Source organism: Protomyctophum bolini, assembly GCF_963924005.1.
Source record: "Protomyctophum bolini genome assembly, chromosome: 7".
NCBI classification, from domain to species: Eukaryota; Metazoa; Chordata; class Actinopteri; order Myctophiformes; family Myctophidae; genus Protomyctophum; species Protomyctophum bolini.
Window position 1 is genome coordinate 40,938,608 of NC_137868.1, and position 20,267 is coordinate 40,958,874.

The following is a 20,267-nucleotide window of genomic DNA, read 5'->3' on the forward strand; positions in this document are numbered from 1 at the left end:
GCCAATTAGTGTCCAATTTCTTTTTAGGATTTGTTTTCGGGACTTTTTATGCCTTTATGGACAGGGAACAGTACACAGACAGGAAAGGGGGGGAGAGACATGGGGAGTGACACGCGGCAAAGGCCGTCGGGCTCGGGAGTCGAACCCACGGCACGCCGTCCAGCTGGCTCGGCAGCTTAGGTGCCCAGACGGGCCATTAGTGGCTAATTTCAATACTGTGATTACAACAGCAAAAGTAACAGCTAAATAGTGTTCAAGCATGTAGTGATGTCTCATAACATGAGACGACGGGGCTTGCACTTGAAAATCTCTAAATCTCTCTAAAAACACTTGGTTATACTTTGGTGGTTCTCAAACCTTTTCATGTCAAGGACCGCCAAAATTCTACGTATTTGTCCACGGCCTTCACCAGCACCAGAGACCCTGAGATCAGGGAGGAGATTAGACCCTGTGTAGATCTTTGAAATGACCTCGCTGAGGATCTATCGGCTAGCGAGTTCAGTGTTCCCTTTTAAATCACGCCTCAAAATACAGTTTTTAGACCTACATCATGTAGCCTACAGTACCTACAGTACCCGATTACAGCCGGTGTGTGTGTTTCAATTTATTATCAAAACTCATAATTCACAATTATTTTATGTTTTCATTGTTGTTTTTTGTTTCTCGCACATTTTGTGTGTTGTTTGCATCTCTGATGCAGTGGGCGAACATTAGGAGAAAATAGGCGAACATTAGGAGAAAATAAGCAAACATCTGGTGAAAATAGCAAATCTACAAGCTCAGTTGCAACATCTTGTCTCGCTGTTTTTGGTGAAGAGATGTGGTGTAGAGGGAAAACCTTGGGGACTTGGGAAACTATAGGGTTTAAAAAGATACAAAGTGCTATACATTGATGATTATTATAATCACTACTCCCTCCATAATCACTACGTCATAGAGTCACCCACAGTACTAGGAGAGGAGACAATAACCAAGGATATGACATGAATGCCACCCCTTGTGCTACTTGAAGAATGATGCAAGAAACTACAGGAGTTTAGATTTCAGACGAAAAGGCAGCTTAGCAGGTAGCCGTGTATTATTCAGGCATCTCGAATTCCAGCCTCTCTGCATCCGCTCCCATTACATCGATCAAATCTATTTCCAGGAGTGAGCGCAGATGTGAAACAAGAGCCGCTTAACACATGTACTCCATTTGTCACAAAATATTATTTTTATAGTGGTGTCGCCTTCCTGCCTGATGAGACACTGGACGCGCGCGCGCACACGCACGCACGCATTTTGTATGCTTAGTTCTCACCGTCTTCATCTTGTCTGTTTAATTGCTATTGTCTGCAGGTGTGCCGTTTACTTGTTCTCCTAGTACTACTCAGCACAATCCCTCAGCCACTTGTTGTTGTTGTTCTTGTTTGGTACTTACAACTAACAACCTTGCAAATGTATAATTCGTTCTGCTAGATGCCTTCATTGTAAATGTAAATATTTTGGAATAACCATAATGTTTTTTAGGCTGAGAGGAAATGGGGGAAAGAGATGGTGGGGGGGTGACATGATGCAGTACAGGCCGTCAGGATCGGGAGTCGAACCCGAGGCACACTGCCCTGACCGCTGAGCCCAAGGCCCAGGCCTTGAATAATCATTATTGATAGTTTGCGGTCTAAGACTGACGATAGCTCACATATCTGTAATAATAGCTTTAACCAATCTGTAATAGCATCAAGTACGTCCGGCCGGGGAAACTTCCCCCGTCAGGTGAAAAGAAGCAGCTTGGACTCCTCGTGCATAGAAGGAAGCATGAGGTCAGTCCACTGCCCCCGCAGGTTGGCAGAGGAAGTGTAGCGCCCATGCAGGATTACATTAGATAATCGACACTGGGTGAAAAAATGGGTTGCAAAACCTTAAAATGACCCCAGAAGTGTTTCAAAGTATCAGAGCCTTATCCTACCACTCCTAAAGGGGTATTAACCCCTTTAGCAGTGGTAGGATAAGGCTCTGATGCGAATACATTTAGTCTATTTCTGATGGGTTTTTGGAGGAGGCTACCGGAGCGGGGCAGGAATGGAGGGAATCAACCTTTTACTTTACAGCTTTTTATTCCTAATGGCCTCATTCACATTCAGTAAGCCTCTACTCCATATGGGCTGACCGCAGACCTTGACATTCCAATGACTTTTTAACAGATACTGTGTAAGCTCATTTTGCGTTCGGGTCGCGGGAATGGTCTCCTCGCGGCTTATGCAGCCTGACCTTTATCTGGCAGCAAGATATCTTATCAAAACTCCTAATCTGCAATATGCCCCAGCCATTGATGGAGGTTTATACACTGCTCTTAGCAACAGTGATTGTGCACATGTGCACATTTCTAGACAGGCAGACAGACAGACAGACAGACAGACAGACAGACAGACAGACAGACAGACAGACAGACAGACAGACAGACAGACAGACAGACAGACAGACAGACAGACAGACAGACATTTTCTGAAAGACTCATGTTGCTACAGTATGTCAAGTGGTTCTCACACGTTTTCATGTCAAGGACCCGCAAAATGATATATCTATTTGGCTGCGGACCTCCCACATCTCAAAAATATGTTGTGCCAGGGACCTCCAAATTTGTTTGCTTTAAAAATATATTCAAAGATTTGCACACACAAAAAACATGCTCTCACTATGCGTTCAAACTGGGGCTTTAACTGATTAATTTCGAATTACAGAAACAATAACGTGATTAAAAATAAACGCATTTTTATATACGCAATGGGAGAAGTAAGCCGATCAGACCCATTTGTTTGGCCCAGTGGATGGAAATTTATATTAAAAAAACCCTCACTCATTGATTCACTCGTATACCAAAATCCGATTGAATAGAAAAAAAAAGTCCTTCTCAGGTCAAATATTGATATGCGAGTAAAATGTGATACATTTCGATTAATTCAACGCCTCAAATTAATTAGATCAATGTTTTGAATGGAGTCCCAGCCCTAGTTCAAAGGGGTCAGTGGTGTGTGGCAGTGTTCTCACTACCCAGTCTCAACTCAAACACGGTGAAATAGCACGGAATTGTAATTCCGTACATGCACGGCACCCCAAAAATCTGTACATTATGAGACTGAAATCCTCCCCATGGACAATGACGGAGGGACCACCGCAGTGTTGTTTTCGTCGACTAAAACTAAGACGAAAAATGTTCGTCGACTACCTTTTTTCACAGACTAAAACTAAATAAAAACTAAATAAAGACGAATCTATGATGACTAAAACGAAGACTAAATATACTGACAATTTCCTCAACAAATAAAAACTAGGCTAAAATATTAGGAAGGGACTAGTGGACAAGAGATCCAGTTTTATGCTGGGTTGCATGTTGAAAATAGCAGATATACAATCTATATATGTGAGATTGTATCTGCTATTTTCAGCATGCAACCAAAGTGTAAAATATGTCATTACAACGACATCAAGGCCTGTCAAAACACATTTTAGTCGACTAAATCAACTGTAGATTTAGTCGACTACAATCGTATGACATTTAGTCGACTAAAACTAGACTAAACACTAGAACATTCCAGGTGACTAAAATGTGACTAAAACTAAGTGAAAACTATTCAAGAGACAACGACTAAAACTAAAATAGAAATTTGCTGCCAAAAACAACACTGGACCAACACTGGGTAGACACACCACCGAGAACTCTGTGTATCGGTGAGAGACATATAGGGTCGGGTTCTCCTCACCATGCGTTCAAAGGGGTCGGTGGTGCTGGCGGCGCGGTCCAGCAGCTCGCTGTACTCCAGCTCCTCGCACAGCCTCTGCAGCGTGTTGAGAGGCTCGTTGAGCTGCACGGGCATGGCCACCTTGGACAGGTCCTTGCCGATGTTGTTCTTCAGGATGTTCCACAGGCTGACGTTGCTGGTGTTGGGGCACGGCGCGGGCAAACACGACCTCCTCCGCTGGCCCTGGGAGGAGGGGGCGCCGTTCTGAGCGCAGCCTGCGGCGAGAGGGTTTCATTTTTTTGTATTTTCTTTACAGACAGGTCAGGAATCAAGTGGTGGAAAGTACTTTTACTTAAGTACCGTACTTAAGTACAATTTTGAGGTATTTGTACTTTACTTGAGTATTTCCTACTTCTACTTCTACTCCACTACATCTCGGAGCCAAATTTTTTACTTTTACTTCACTACAATTATTTGAAAACATTAGTTACTATTTACTTTGGCGATTTTAAATTTTGATTAGAACACATACATTAACTAACCACTTCAACCCTATACATTTCGGCCATTTGAAAATAGCCGATCTACAAGCTCACAATGCGTTGCAACGCGACGCATTGTGAGCTTGTAGATTAGCAAAAGGCCGATGCACACCTCAGAAGGCTAGTGACAGGTGCGTAGGGCAATAAAGCATACTTTAAAAGGGTCCCGCACACTGTCTGAGAAAACTTAAAGAGCAACCAAAGAATGTTGCTCTTTAAAGAGCAACATTTTTGGCAAGTTTTCTGCGGGACCCTTCTTTTTGTTTTTCAAAGATAACCTTTTTAAGAACTTGTGAAATGTGACATTCTGCAACATGAATACTTTTACTTTTAGTGCTTCAAGTACATTCCAATGCCGATACTTCTGTACTTTGTACTGTAAATTGCAGTATTGGTACTTTTACTTAAGTAAAACAATTGAATACTTTTTCCACCACTGTCAGGAATACAACAACAACAACACCGCTACTTTCTAGGCCGAACGGGCGAAATAGCACGGAATTGCAATTCCGTACATACACGTCTAGAAAACCCCCAAATACGTATACATCGTACATAATTACACCGACTACTGTTTTGACCGCGACAGAGGCGTGGCTGTCACTAGTACGGAAGTGCTATTTCACCGTGTCTGGGTCGTAGTGGACGAGTTCGGGTTTAACATGGTTTACTACTATTCTGTCCGGCTACAACTCGGACAGGGCTGAGTTGGCTCTACCGAACTTGAGCCACGGGAGACACCACCGAGCAGGGCCGTGTCGAGCGTTGCAAAGAGAGGGGAGGATTTCAGTGTCATATGCACAGAATTTCAGAGGCATCTGGTTAGGATCAGCAGGCGGTTAATTAAAAATCACACCTGTGTGAACTGAGTGGTGCAACTCCCCCCCCCACCCCCCCCCCACTGCAATATTTGCCTGAAATACCATCTTTTAAATAATGAATGGTTCAAGTACACATAACAGTGTATGCCTACAGCTTTTTTGGGCTGAGTAGGTAGGGAATTTCTTTATTTTCTTTCGTGGGAAGGATGGGTAGCAAGGAATTTATTTTATTTTATTTGCGTGGGAAGGATGGGTAGCAAGGTTTTTTTCCTACAGCAATGATGGATAGGCTTATTTTTTAATAACTTCAATATTTGCCTGAAATACCATCTTTTAAATAACGAATGGTTCAAGTACACATAACAGTGTATGCCAGTACAGCTAAACATTTGAAAACTTTGAATAGAATGTCCACACACTGGTTGAATACTTTAGAGTTTTATTTTAATTCAACTCCAAACCAAAGTAAAGTGCTGCATCACTCACATACCAAAAAGCTTATATATATATATATATATATATATATATATATATATATATATATATATATATATATATAAGTTCATGTTTCAGCTTCATTATATTATATATATATATATATTATATATAATATAATAAAGCTGAAACATGAACTTGTGTTTTGAAGCAGAGAGCTACTGGCTATCCCTGGATCAAACAAATTAACTTAAACCAACAATGGCATAAAGTTGTATTATTATTATGTATTCATGTAGCTTCAGTTATCTTATGGTCATCATAAGTAAACACCCTGTATGGAGACTACAGTGTAATGTTAGCCTGTAGCTGGTGCTTTGCACAGGCAGACGAGACGACAGATACTTTGCACAGTCCATGCTTTGTTGTGTTGTTGCGCGTGCCGATGGTCTCATCAAAGACAATTTTATTTTTTACTCTGTCGTATTCTGCTCATGATGCAGCAACACAAACGTCCAACATAGATAACCGTTAGCTTCTCTCTTCATGCTAACGTTAGCTTATCTCTCCCCCTTGGAGACTACAGCATAACGTCATCCCGGGGGGGGGGGGGTGCTTTGCACGGGCAGACGACAGATACTTTGCACAGGTCCATGCTGTGTTGTGTTGTGCCCTGCGTCTCCTCCTTAATTATGTCTGCAAATTATTTAGTATTCGATCGAATTATTTGTGGCGGTGCCTTGCACGGGCAGACGACAGATACTTTGCACAGGTCCATGCTGTGTTGTGTTGTGCCGTGCGTGTCCTCGCGATGATGCATTCCAAAACATTTGCGCACGTGATATTTATATTTTAGACGAAAGAAAACTTTATTTTGACTTTGCGCGTGCCGATGGTCTCATCAAAGACAATTTAAATTTTTACTCGGGTCGTATTCTGAGCTTTTTTTAATAGCAGATCTCCAAGCTCATGATGCAGCAACACAAACGTCCAACATAGATAAAAGTAATTACTCACATAATACTGCTGCAGGTCCATAAATAATCCCAGTGTTGTTGAAGATGCATAATAATGATTGTCGCGTGGTTTAGCGACGACTACCACAGTCGATCCACATACCACTATGACAGGAGAAAGTTGGGACTTTTGCGAAACTTTTGGACTTTTTCGATTGTGTTGCCACTACGGGGGTGCACGCACACACACACACGGGCGCGGGTGCGTGCGCACACCACTGGTGCACGCACACACACGGGCGCGGGTGCGTGCGCACACCACTGGTGCACGCGCAGGAGCACGCGCACGCATGCGCACACCACTGAGGCTCAAAGACACAGGTACACACAGTCACACACAGGTAGGTACATGGACATTGCTGATTGTAGGAGTGGTTGCACCACTCAAAAAAAATAACAGCAGTTTCATGATAGTGTGTGTGTGTGCTGGCTGCCAGCCTCACAGCCAGCACACACGCACGCGGCACGTGCACACACACACACACACACCTGAGGCCGATCGCTCGATTTCCGTCTCGTTGCTGAAGTTGTCCATGGACAGGTTGTCGCTGATGTCGCTGATGTATGAGTCATCCTCTGAGGCCTGAAACACACGGCATGCAGGGTCATTGAGTCATCAGTCCTTCAGCAGCGTCACGCGTCACAGGGGGGGGGGGGGGGGGGGTGAGTGTGTGTGTGTGTGTGTGTGTGTGTGTGTGTGTGGGGGGTTCCCTTAGGAACGCGTTTACAAATTGGAATCGACATCACAGGCTCTTCAGGTATTTTTAGCCCGAGAGTAACTAACTCCCATTTGCCCACTGACAGGACAGGAGATGGAGCTCAGGGCTTAAAGCCAAAACAAATACCAAGACTGAAAATTATTTTTTTGCACATCTGCACTGATTAAATGAAATCCGTCCCCAGGACTGAGAACTTTAAGCCCTGAGCTACTGTCTGGGGGAGTCTGAACACAGCAGCAGCAGTAGTAGCAGCAGCAGCTGGCAGTAGAAAGCACAACTTGCTCCTTTAATCCCTTTAAATATCACTTTTTTATTATTTTTTATTTTTTTAATAATCCTCTATAGAGTGTGCTGACCATATAAGAAGTTCCTCCCTGTCCCCAGTTAACCCCTGGGGTCAAAATAAAAACGTAGGTTTCATTTTTGGCTATAGAGGGCCCAGCCTTCATCCAATCAGGATGAGAGGGGCCTTCCTCCAATCATGATCGAGTGGGGGTCCCTACCATATAGCCTGTAAAAAATATGGACAAAGCGTTCCCCGGGTCTAACATGAACGTAAAATGAAGCCTGCCAGTCCTTGAATTGTAAATCACCATCTTTCTAGATCCGTTTGGGCCCAGCTGGCCCATTGGCTGGCCCAGACAACGAGGCGGGACTTCCCCCCTTCTTCTTAGTTGGTTTTTATTTTGACTCCAGTGGGTGGGGAATCCCGATCATAGACTGTAACGGTAGCCACGCCCCTCAGAACATACGCAACTTTATGGTCATGTTTTTAATAAATGGGACCATAATTTTCCAAAAAGAATATTATGACATTAGAAATGAGACTTTAAACTAGTGACTGCCTGGAAGCAGAAAGTATTCATGACCATGTTTAATAAGGTAATACAGTCTAGGTGAAGTTGGGCCCAAATGCATGGACTTCTATGGGGCTATGGGTTTTTTTGGGCCCAATGACAGCGCCACAACAGGCCATTATATGAACTTTCAGGAAATCCCGATTTCCTTAGTGGCTTCACAAAATATCTGTCTGACTGCCCCCCCTGGTCCCTACAGTATATTGGGCAGGAAGGAAGACAGATGTCAAATATGCGACAAATAGAGGGTATCCACGTGACATCATCATCATACCAGTACCGCCGTAGTCTGAAAACCCACCTCTTCAGACTCCACCATGGCCCGTAGCACTTGCCCTAGCCTAGCCCCTTAGATAGCACTTTATGTAGACTTGGATAGTATTTTATATAATGTGATGTATGCCATGCTTGTGTTTTTGCTTAATGTACATAAGTCGCTCTGGATCAAGAGCGTCTGCTAAATGCCTAAATTGTAAATAGTTATGCTGGAATGCCTATTTGACAGCCCGCACGTCCAAACAGACATGTCCCATCCGATTGCATTAAGTGACGTTAAACGACATCAAACTCACTCTGCCACTCACTTTATGCGTGCGCATACGCTCTATAGCGCTGCGACAAACAGTAGGACACATAGCTGTGCGCCGCGTGCCATGGGACTGCCACACACGCGCACACGAACACGAACACACACACACACACACACACACACACACACACACGCACACACACGTATGTATGTACACTTTCCAACGAGTTGGGGGTCATTTTAACATCTACTCAGGCTTTTGTGAGCACAAAGCATGCTTGGGGGAAGGTCTCGGTGACCGCAAACGTTGTGTCTTGTAGAGCCTAATCAGGTTTTTCTGTTTCTGTGCTTGTGCAAGTCAGGCAGGCAGTGTGCGGATGACAAAAGCTGCTAATGGGGACTTTTTAAATGTCATTATTAAAAGGGTTCACTCTCGGCACACAGAGAGCAGCGCATTATCCTTACCTCATTTTCAGAGGAGCTATATAGCTGACAGCAGAACCTCCTCTTCATAGAGGAACTTACCTCGTTTTCAGAGGAGCTGGCCGACAACAGGACCTCCTGTGCGTCAAAGAACTCGGACAGGGACTCTGTGATGGAGGCCCTGCTCTCGTCGGAGGCCTGGTGCACCAGGTGACAGGAGTCCTCTCTGGAGTCCTGTTTCTATAGAAGACATAGCAGAGAGGTGTATAAGGATGAAAAGCAGGGCAGAAACCTTTTTTTGTTAAATCTAAATTTAGAGTAGCCAATTACTTTTGTCCTCGTTAAGCCAATTAATTTCTCCAATGAATTCGTCCTCACACATTTAGTTTGTGTTGCCATTGCCGTTAACTGGCTACACCTGCCTCCTATACCAGGAAGGTGTAGACTAGAGCCTTCCGATCAACACCCCCCCGGCTGACAGGATCTCTTGAGGGCGTAAAATTAAATGGGGTCCATAGACAACTATCTATGATAAACTGTGTGTCCTATTTCTAATCCTATAAAGGTATAGAAGCAGTATAGCACCAGTAGTGGGGAGGTGCTGACCGCAGCAGGCAAAACTTGGACACAGAAAGAAAAGAGGCCGCACAGCTCGTATAGTCGCAATGCTAGAAACTTTTATTGAACCAGTTGGTTCCATAAATGTTTCTATAGCATCGTGACTACGAGCTGTGCGGCCTCTTTTCTTCCTGTGTCCATATTTCTAATCCCAACTGTGTTTTTTGTCTTTCCACTCATGCCTTTAATTGAGAGGTGTGGTCGTGTGGACTATCTATGCTCAACCAAACACTTCTTACGTTTTCTTGTCCTCATTTACAACACCTGTTCAACACTCCAGGGCTGTGTTAGTTTCCGTCATAAATATATTATGTACTGCAGTCATCCCGAAAATGTCTGTCTGCGTTTTCATGGCCATTCGTTCATTTGCAAGGCCAAAACAAAACCAGTATTAATCGCATATAAAAGCACTAGTACATTCTAAAATAATAATTTATATAATAATAATTCTCTCTCTTTTTTTTGTGAATGACAGATGACACCATGGTCTATCACCACAGAGCTAATCTCAGAAGAAAGCTTTTAGCTTAGCACAGCTATGTTGTTCAGCACAGGTTGTTCCCCAGGGATTCCAGCCAGGGACGTGATTAAGTGGATCAGCTTGCAGCTCTCGTCAGCAAATCTGATTAATCAGGCAGAACGAGTCCTTGAGGAAACCAGATTCTGATGGCTGATTTAAAGTGCATGATGTGAGACATGGAACATATAGCCTTCACGTGACTGCAACACTCTTTCTGTCCCTCTGTCCTCTTTTGCTAATTATTTTCACCCATTTTTTGTAGGATGTACAGACCTCTGTCAGACTCCTTCTGTTCAACATTCCTTGCTAACATGCGCCGCTCCGGCCCAGTGTTGTTTTTGGCAGCAAATTTTGATTTTAGTTTTGGTCATAGTCTCTTGAATAGTTTTCATTTAGTTTCAGTCACATTTTAGTCACCTGGAATGTGTTAGTGTTAGTTTAGTTTTAGTCGAGTAAATATCATAAGATTTTAGTTGACTAAAATGTGTTTTGGCGGGCCTTGATGCCGTCGTAATTCACTTGCTGAAAATAGCCAATCTACAAGCCCACAACGTGTCGCGCTGTGACGCGTTATGGGCTTGTATATTGGCTATTTTCTGCATGCAACTAATTGTAAAATGACTTACTGTATAGTGGATCTCTTGTCCACTAGTCCCTTCCTAACATTTTAGTAGTTTTTATTTGTTGACGAAATTGTCAGTAGATTTAGTCTTATAGTTTTAGTCATCATAGCTTAGTTTTCATTTCGTTTCCATTTAGTTTTCGTCAGTGGAAAAAGGTAGTTTTAGTCAACGAAATCAACACTGCTCCAGCCTGTGGGAGTCAATAGCGCAGCAACAAAGATCGCCCTAGACGCCCAGCTTCCCTGCCCCAAACACGGCCAATTGACCTTATATGCAGACCGCGGCCATCTTGCCAGCAAGGTGGTAGCACCTAGACAGCCCATTCATCCGCACAGAAAAGTCCTAACTGATTGCATTAAACACCGTCAAACTCACCAACATTGCATCTGTGCGAAAAGTTTGAATTATCCTCTTTCTATCATGCAAAGTCTTTGTTTAATAAAAATCCACTGTAGTCTTGTTATGAGCTACGTCCTTCTGACCATTATCTAAATTCTGTTTGGATGAATGGACTGTCAATGGGAAGTTGCACTTACAGTAGTAGGTGCAACATTGCTGGCAAGATGGCAGCGGCGTGCATATAATTGTGTTCGTATAGACGCTCGTCAAGCCTGATTGGAACCCCTAGACGCATCACGATGATGGACAGGTGCAGTACCCCTGCAACACCGTGACTGTGCGTGATTCTAGAGGAGAGGAGATATCATATTCCCCGAGAGAAGAATCTAATTTCAGCTTCCTTGATAAGACGGAGAGAATCTTTGGTTGGTTGGGGCCAAAGTGGAGTGAGTGATGAGGAGATGACAGTAGAGTGGAAGCAGGACATGCCTGTGAATGTGAATGGGACTGGAGGAGAGCCATGATCAACTGAAGTCACATTTAGCGGCAAATGTTGACACAGTGGAGCCAGATGAGGCTGAATGCAAAAATAAATCATAATGGTACACAGCAAAATGTGGCTCTTTCACTAACTTTTAGACTGAGTTAAATCAACTCGAAAGATTATATTTTTTTAGACAAAGGCGTGCATGACACTTTAAAAAAAACAAAATCGAGACGGGAAACTGATCAAGGGCAGAAACACAGGGTGAAAAACCACATGCAACACACACACACACACTAGCCTCTCTAGTCTCTAGCCAGAATCGAACCGCCGACAACACACTATTCGGCTACGGTGCCGGACTACCGGACCGCCGGTTCTCCCCAACAAGGCAAGGATTTTGCTGTGTAATAACAACGAAGGAATAATAAGGAATAAGGTGAAGGGAGGTATGACTGAGAGGGGCTTCATCACACATGCCCACACCCACCTGCAGGGGGCCAGATACGTTTATTAGCACTGAGGGCTCTACGATGCGGGACGCTGCGTGAATCTTGTACAGACGCTCTTTCAGCTCAGAGTTCTGGGCTATGGCCTACAGGGAAATAACCGCTTATTAATTTAACACAACACAAGCCAAACAACAAAACGCAGTCAAACTTGACATGCTGATACTGTATAGTATACATTTCAAACAAGCCAACAAAACCATTGAATTGTAATAATAATAATAATAATAATAATAAAGTGTATTTGTATAGGATATAATATACAGTAGCTATTTTCATGCATGGACATTTAGCTCAAAAGAGTCAAAATCCTTTATAAGCAGCACTGGGAGAGACAGTACAAAGTGAGAATGTACAACACTCAAGCAACTACATTATAGGAACTAACTCAAGAAACTACTGTATTAGTGCATACTGTACTTCCATACTGTCCGCACAAACTGTACTCTTATTTATAATATTAAAATCGATTCAAATGGATGTTAAGATAAATGATATTTAAATAATGCTATTTTCATCTCATCTCAAACCACATCAAAGCTTTCATGATTTAATTTGAATCAAAGTAGCCTACATATCCCAGAGAGAATAATGTGTAATGAGTCCAAATGTCTGGAAAGCAAAACAAAAGGAAACAAACAATATGAGACAAAAACTATTTCAATCACATAATATTATTAGCCTTATGTGTGAAGGAATTATTAGTGACTGATTCATGTAACATACATAATAATGTGTTTCTCAACTGGTTCTTATAGCACAGGGCCACACATTTTGCTTTGGGCACTAATTTGGGACCCAAACCAAACGTTGAGAACCTCTGAGGTTAGGCTACAGACAAAGTAAAAATGATGGCTTGCGTGCCGTGAACAACGTGCCACAACAACAGAAGCTCCATGGCTGAAACTCTCAAATGAGAAAGACAGCATCATGCTGTCTAACGGACACAGGGAACACAAGGGAGACAGACTCTGGGTGGGAGGTGATGATGTGTTTCTCACGCGCACGCACGCATGCATGTACGCACTCACACACTTATTTATGTGTTTTACTTTTTAAAGTACCCTTACTTTCTTTCTTTTCCTGGGAGTTTGTTAGCCTGGCTAATAAGCCAGACAGAATCAACTGTTGGAAAAAAATGCCTGCCGGCGGAAGTGTTGTGTGATATTAGTCTGGCTTATTAGCCACAGGCTATAGGAGTTTGTACCTTGTTAGTTTACATTGTTAAATGTGGAACTGTAAAGCCCTTTCAGACTGTATAGAGCGAATTAAGAGCTACTGTGTAGTACAAATAAACATGACTTGACTTGAATGAGGTAGGATAACCGTGTGTGTGTGCGTGCGTGCGCGCGCACAGTTACATACCGCAGCCAGTGCATTCTTCATACCCAGAGCCTGCGGGGAGGTGGGTGGGCTTTTAGCAGCTTCGTGATGACCCAGCAGTTGTTTCAACCTGTCCCTCTCTGACGTCAGAGAGCCGAGTGCTGACTTCATGGTGCTGTGCACTGGAGGGGGGGTGGGGTGGGGTGGGGGACGGACGGAGAGGGGGACAGCAGTCAAACTTGGTGTGTGGCTATGGGTGGCACAGCACGGACGCTCAACCTCTAGTCTACAACCACAGTCAAGAGGAACCAGAGCACGATTATGCTCAAATTGCACCTTCGTAAACTAAATGTATTGTATATGGAACATAGCCTCAAATTGCACCTTTTTAAACTAAATGTTGTTGCATAATATATATGGAACATAACCTACTGGGAAGCTGTTCACAAAAAAACGTACCCAACTTTACTACTATACGGGAAAACATGCACATGCTGTGCTTGCTGTGTTTTTGTCGTTTTGAATGTTATGTTAGCTATGCTGCTGCATTGTCTGAAGGAAGCCAAACAAAAATAAGTTTTACTTCTTGTGTATACCTGCACACAAGAAGTAACAATAAAGTACAACCTTGAAAGAACACAACATGCTCTCCTTTTCACCATCTCTCCTGTGCACTAATAGTCAGCTGTGGCGGTCACATGGATTCAAGCAAAAATGAAAAGCTAACGAGTCACGACTGAAAACATCTGCCAGCTAGACCCAGTCCTGATCTGTGATTTATTATGAAAGGGTGTGATAGGAGGCAGCCCGCCGGCACTAGCACACTTCTAAACCAGTGTTCTTGCTGTTAATAATAATAAGTATAGCCAACCAGTTGATGAAATCGCAGCTTCAATTGATTGCTTCAATCAAGTTCAGACCAATATACCAACCCACTGAGGAGAAGTTGCGTGACAACAGCCACGCAACTGGATCAAAGTTTCCGTCTGCCGATTGATCGTTAGGTCAATATCTACCGTGCTAGTGCTTCATTGACTGCGACACACACACACACACACACACACACACACACACACACACACACACACACACACACACACACACACACACACACACACACACACACACACACACACACACACACACACACACACACACACACACACACACACACACACACACACACACACACACACACACACCGATAGTCCCTTATCGGTTGCCCTATACATTTTCCTATGCGTCACTGCCCCTCGCCACCCACATCCGTCTTAATTGAATGAGAGTTCACAGAAATATTACCAAACAGCTTAAAGCTGAAGGAAAGTGAAGAATCTGCTTCTTAAATCTTCACTCCCCATGCCATTATGCCATTATGTCCACCATGATTGAGGGCATGTCCGCCCACAGCAGTCTTCACTGAGTTATAGACGATACAGCAATGCAAATAGGCCGATTAATTTTGGGAGAAGTTATACAAATTCAGCTTCCGCACTCCCTTCATATGCTAATTAAATGGTCAATGCCCAGAATGATTGGTTAACCTACTGAGGAATAAATTGGGACAGACAGACAGACAGACAGACAGACAGACAGACAGACAGACAGACAGACAGACAGACAGACAGACAGACAGACAGACAGACAGACAGACGTTTCCTTCTGTAGTAGGATTGGGCCATTTTAAAAGGGAAATGGACAGGCTCTTCAATGATACAATATACAAGAATTTCAATGATATAAGATACAACGCTACAAGTATAGTATTAGTAACAACAGAAATGTTATTGAACAAAATGTATAAAACTTTCTAAAGGAGAACATCCCCCTCAAAAAGAAAAAGACATTCTGACAACTACTGCACTACTGTCAATTTGTTCTTTTTTTTGTTGCTGTGTGACTGGAATGACATTTTGCCTCCTACCGCTCTCTCTCTCTCTCTCTCTCTCTGCAAGAGATAATTACACCTCTGATCACGGCAATTATCACACCGCCACACTACCCCGCCACAAGAGCCAATCGCTGTGTTATCGGATTAATTGCCATCCGAAGCCTCGGAATTTATAATGGGGGACATCATTATTTATATCATGCAAAGTTCATTTCAAGATGTGCGCATGCAGGCCTCTGGGATTTGGACATGTTGGCTGTGCTGAGAAAGGCAGAGAGTGCATCTGGAGACTAGAAGCCGTTTTGACGCATATAGGGCCGTCACAATTATTACATATCGTCCCATAGCAATTATTTGAGCTAGTCACAATTGTTTCTGCATAATCATTAGAATAGTTTCACAAAAAACATGCAGTAATCCTGGTCTCTAAAACTGCCTCCCCGGCCTGGCCAGCCGGGGCGCCTGATGGAGGGGAAAGGAACTGGTTGGAATAACGTGTTCCTTCCACACGCTACGTCCAAACCAGGGAAACTCCCCCCCTGTCAGGTGTAAAGGAGCGACTTGGACACTCAGGCATGAAGGAAGCATGAGTTCAAGTCCGTTGCTCTCCCCAGGTTGGCGGAGGGTGTGTAGAGCCCAGGATCACATTAGATAATTGACACAGGGGTGAAAAATGGGTTACAAAATCGTGGGATAAAAAATATTTAAAAAAATAATAGTTTCCATTCATCAGTATAAAAACAGCTGGGATAAAAAATAACTTTGGGCATTTAGGGCCAAAAATGGCAAAGTTCACAACGTTCACAACGATTGTAAATCGGTTACATTTTCTATGTTTGAAAGTATGAAATGATTAAAACGTATGTTTTGGCCATAGTACAATATTTATTGTGATTGTTGGTACTGGTAATTGTCATTTATTTGTATGTTTCAGTATTTAGGCTTTGTATATTAGATATAGATAAGTCATCATATCTTTCCTAGCAAAAACACAATTTAATCATTTAATCAATTATCTGAATGACAGCTGATTCTGAACTCAAATGTCATGATGGTGACAGACGTGTCACTCTGCGTGAGCTGCGTTCAGGGACGCCGTTCTTCTGCCAAGAGCAGAAAACATCTCACTTAACAACGCTGCCAAGGGAAATGTTGACATGGCACATTCCCAGAGTTTTAATGAGCAGCAACTGTGACAAATCTACCAGTAATTAACAGCTTCTCCCATGGCTCCTGCACATCAATAACACAAACATACACATGCTATTTTACTTGCAAATACGACAGTGTGACTAAGTGGGGTAGAGGGATAGGGGAGGGTGGACTTCGGTTGCTCTGATTAATGTCACACAGACGGCAGCTTGAGAGTTCCCCTTATGCATTTATTTATTTTTGCGTTGAATAATGTATCCGCCACCCCACCACCACCCAGCATGTCAACATGCATCATGTAAAAGTGACTGCACCCTTGCGTGTGGCAACTCATCGTGTTGACGAAGAAAGTGCTACATTTTTTAACAATTTATTTTAGAGCATTTCTGCGTCACCGAGTTCAGAGAAAAGAACGCTGGGAAGGAAAAGAGGGAGAGAGAGAGGGAGAGAGAGAGAGAGAGAGAGAGAGAGAGAGAGAGAGAGAGAGAGAGAGGCGATGACATACAGTAGCTCTTGAGGCAGCAGAATTCTAACTCAGAATCCTATCCTTCCTATTATGAGGACAGGTGAAAATCTAGCACAACTCTTCTTGTTCTGTGTCTCCGGAAAACACAGGTTAAAATAAACGTTGCATTGTGACGTGTTGCATAAGCTTGTAGATGCCTTTCCGGTGTATGAAGCAGCCTTGCTTTAGCGAGATTTATTGTATTAACCTATTAAGATCCTGAAACCAGATTCTACAAAATGTCTTCCAAATCCTGACAGTTTTCTGAAAAACGTATCAGTTTTTTACAGATAATCTGTATTTGACCCCCGTCTGAAAATATGTTGTTCCAGGGACCACCCCAGAACCAAGTATTTGAGTTAAAAACATTAGCTGGGAAGGAATTAAATAAATAAATAGCAGATCTACTATGAGCTTGTAGATCTGCTATGTTTCAACAGCTAAAGTTTTAAATAATGGCTAAAGGTGGTTTAAAGCTATAAGGCGACACAGACGCGTCCTCACTCCTCCGGTCTAAATGAGGTTAAAGAACATAAACTAAATGAAAGCGAGCGCGTTTCACTCACTGTTGGTGGCAACGCGGCAGAAGTCTTCCTGCAGCTTGGTCACGTCAACAGAGAAGTCCATGGACTCCAGATGGGGGGGGCTGTCGTTCCCCAGAGCGGCCGAGGACAGGTTGGGGTTGGAGGCGTGGAGGCGCATGGAGCCAGAGGAGATACAGCTAGGAACCTTACAAGAGAAGGAATGCAGTGAAGAGAAGCTCCTAAGACAAAGTATAGCGCGTGTACTGTACGTGTGAGAGTGCATGCGTGCATGTTTTTTGTGATTTAACCAGTGGTGGAAAGTAACCAAGTAGATTTACTTAGGTACTGTACTGAATTACTGTCATGCCCCCTTAATTCATTGATGAGTTTTGCTTTCAGAATCGGGTCACAGCTCCTATCCCTCATGTGTTCATCCTGTATGTATGAATGCACGTCCTGTGAGAGAGAGCCACCCTTCTTCTGTCCGCTCCCATCGCATTTCGGACAATTCCTGCTCTTTCCTGCAATGGTTTAATTTCAAACCACCCGCAGTTTATTACTGACCGCCCGCTCTCGCCTGCATCAAAATTGTACCATCTAGTCCTGCTATAGTTGGGAGTGGGACCCAACTATAATTGCTATAAACCGAAATATACTGAGAGAGAGACAGAGAGAAAGAGATAGACACAGAGAGAGAGAGAGAGAGGGCCATTACACTACCAAATGTAATTTGTCTATTTAAATACTGTATGTTCCAATGCCAGCAACACGATCAAATTGTCAATCGCAATTATTTGAATGATGGCCTGTTCCGACATCACAACACAGCACTTCATATTTGGACATGGCTGACACAGAACTCCATAGGAATTAAGGGACACCGAGATATAGATACAGAAATCTCCATACAGTATATGGGCATAAAAGGGACACAGACAGATGGGTGGGACGGGTACAGGTATTGCATAGTCGGGTGGGGCATGGGGCATGGATCGTTCACTACTAGGGTTCATGCTCTGAGAGTTATTCTTCTCCAAGTCAGTGCCAGGTGTTTTATGCAAGTCCGGTTGTATCCATCCGTCTCTAAATAAAATATAAATATCCATTTAATCTAATCTATACAATGCCATGCATGCCGTTTACCTGGAGAGTGTTTTTGGCATCTTTGTTGTAGTTCTTGGAGGAGCGCCATTTTCTTGGAAGCCTTTTATGATCCTTCTTGGGGCTGTCAAACGCAGAGGCCTAGTGAGTAGGAGGAGAGTGGGAGAGAGGATTGTTGCTCAGACTGACAGGTCGGTGATACGTTCTCTATTCATGAGGGTCTGGAAATGACAAGAAAATTAGATAAGATATACCAAAAAAATACTTTTTTATTTTATCTTCAGTATTTCATTGTCTTACCTTTTCCAGGACCTCATTAGTGTTATGGGATACGTGTTTGTGCTTGTGGCATTTGTTACCTTTAATGTGACCGAGTCATGTCGTGTAGAACCCTTTTCATCCAGGAAAGACTGTCACCTTTAATCAAAACCCACATCTCAGGAATGCTCTACTGCCAAGCATGAGGTCAATTTGCAACGCGATATATAAAATGTCAGGATGTACAGACAGCGCTGTGGTGTGAGGCAGTGCCAATCAGTGTGGGCTGGGAAGCTGGTGAAGTGTCTCCTAGAAGGGTCCAAGTGTCCTTGAGCGTGTGTGTGTGTGTGTGTGTTGAAGAAGCAGATTCTTCACTTTCCTTAGCTTGTTTAGTAGTATCTCAGTATTTCTGTGAACTCTCATTAAATTAAGACTGATGTGGGTGGCGAGGGGCAGTGACTCATAGGAAAATGTATAGGGCAACCGATAAGGGACTACTTCTGATATTTACATAGGCCTACTAGTTCATATTATTATATGTATGGAAATTACTTAAAATTATGAGAAGTTTTGAAAGTATGGCGACTGTACATCACAAGGAGGTTGCTAGTTGTAACTTTATTGACTGTATTTATTATTGGCCTACTATGCAGTATAAATTAATATGTAAATGTTTAGCATCCAGATCTAGCTCCATTTGCATTTCCAGCACCAGAGAGAGAGAGAGAGAGAGAGAGAGAGAGAGAGAGAGAGAGAGAGAGAGAGAGAGAGAGAGAGCGAGAGAGAGAGCGCTGGCTCAATGGTGCAGTAAGGACTTACACACACACACACACACACACACACACACACACACACACACACACACACACACACACACAGTTTGCTAAAGTGTGTGTGTGTGTGTGTGTGTGTGTGTGTGCGTGCGTGTGTGTGCGTGTGTGTGGCTAAACGTCTAACATCAAGGGATTTCCCTTTGGATTTGTGGTTAAGATGTTGGCTTTCTACGCGGGAGACCAGAGTATGAATCCAGGGTGTTGCAATGGTGCCGTGGCCTGGATAGGGTTTCCCCGTGGGAGGAGGTCAAAAGGGGGGCGAGTGTAGCAGAGTGGCTCACAGCCTCAGTCTGAGGGCCTACAAATCTAATATCTTCCCCGGGTCAAAGGTATATCCCTTTGGCTTAGTGGTCAAGATGTTGGCTTTCCACACGGGAATCCTGGGTGTTACATCATGTGCGTACATGCGTCAGAGTGCTAGGAGGTGACAGTAAATGGTAAATGGCGCATTATTTTATATAGCACGTTTATCCAAGGTGCTTTGCATAGATTGTGCAGCACATTCACCCGTTCACGCACACATTCATAC

General features: G+C 43.3%; 1 protein-coding gene across 2 annotated transcripts in view; it reads right to left on the minus strand.

The window, feature by feature from the left end:
• osbpl3b (oxysterol binding protein-like 3b) overlaps window positions 1-20,267 on the minus strand; it is a 109,319-nt gene that overhangs the window by 21,337 nt on the left and 67,715 nt on the right. For both annotated transcript variants that reach the window (XM_080768908.1, XM_080768909.1), the window contains 6 exons: window positions 18,690-18,788; window positions 17,589-17,751; window positions 13,517-13,656; window positions 9,161-9,298; window positions 7,020-7,113; window positions 3,738-3,991 (listed from right to left, as the gene is read on the minus strand). In XM_080768908.1, the coding sequence (XP_080625034.1) occupies window positions 3,738-3,991; window positions 7,020-7,113; window positions 9,161-9,298; window positions 13,517-13,656; window positions 17,589-17,751; window positions 18,690-18,788 (888 nt within the window). The remainder of the gene's footprint in view (window positions 1-3,737; window positions 3,992-7,019; window positions 7,114-9,160; window positions 9,299-13,516; window positions 13,657-17,588; window positions 17,752-18,689; window positions 18,789-20,267) is intronic.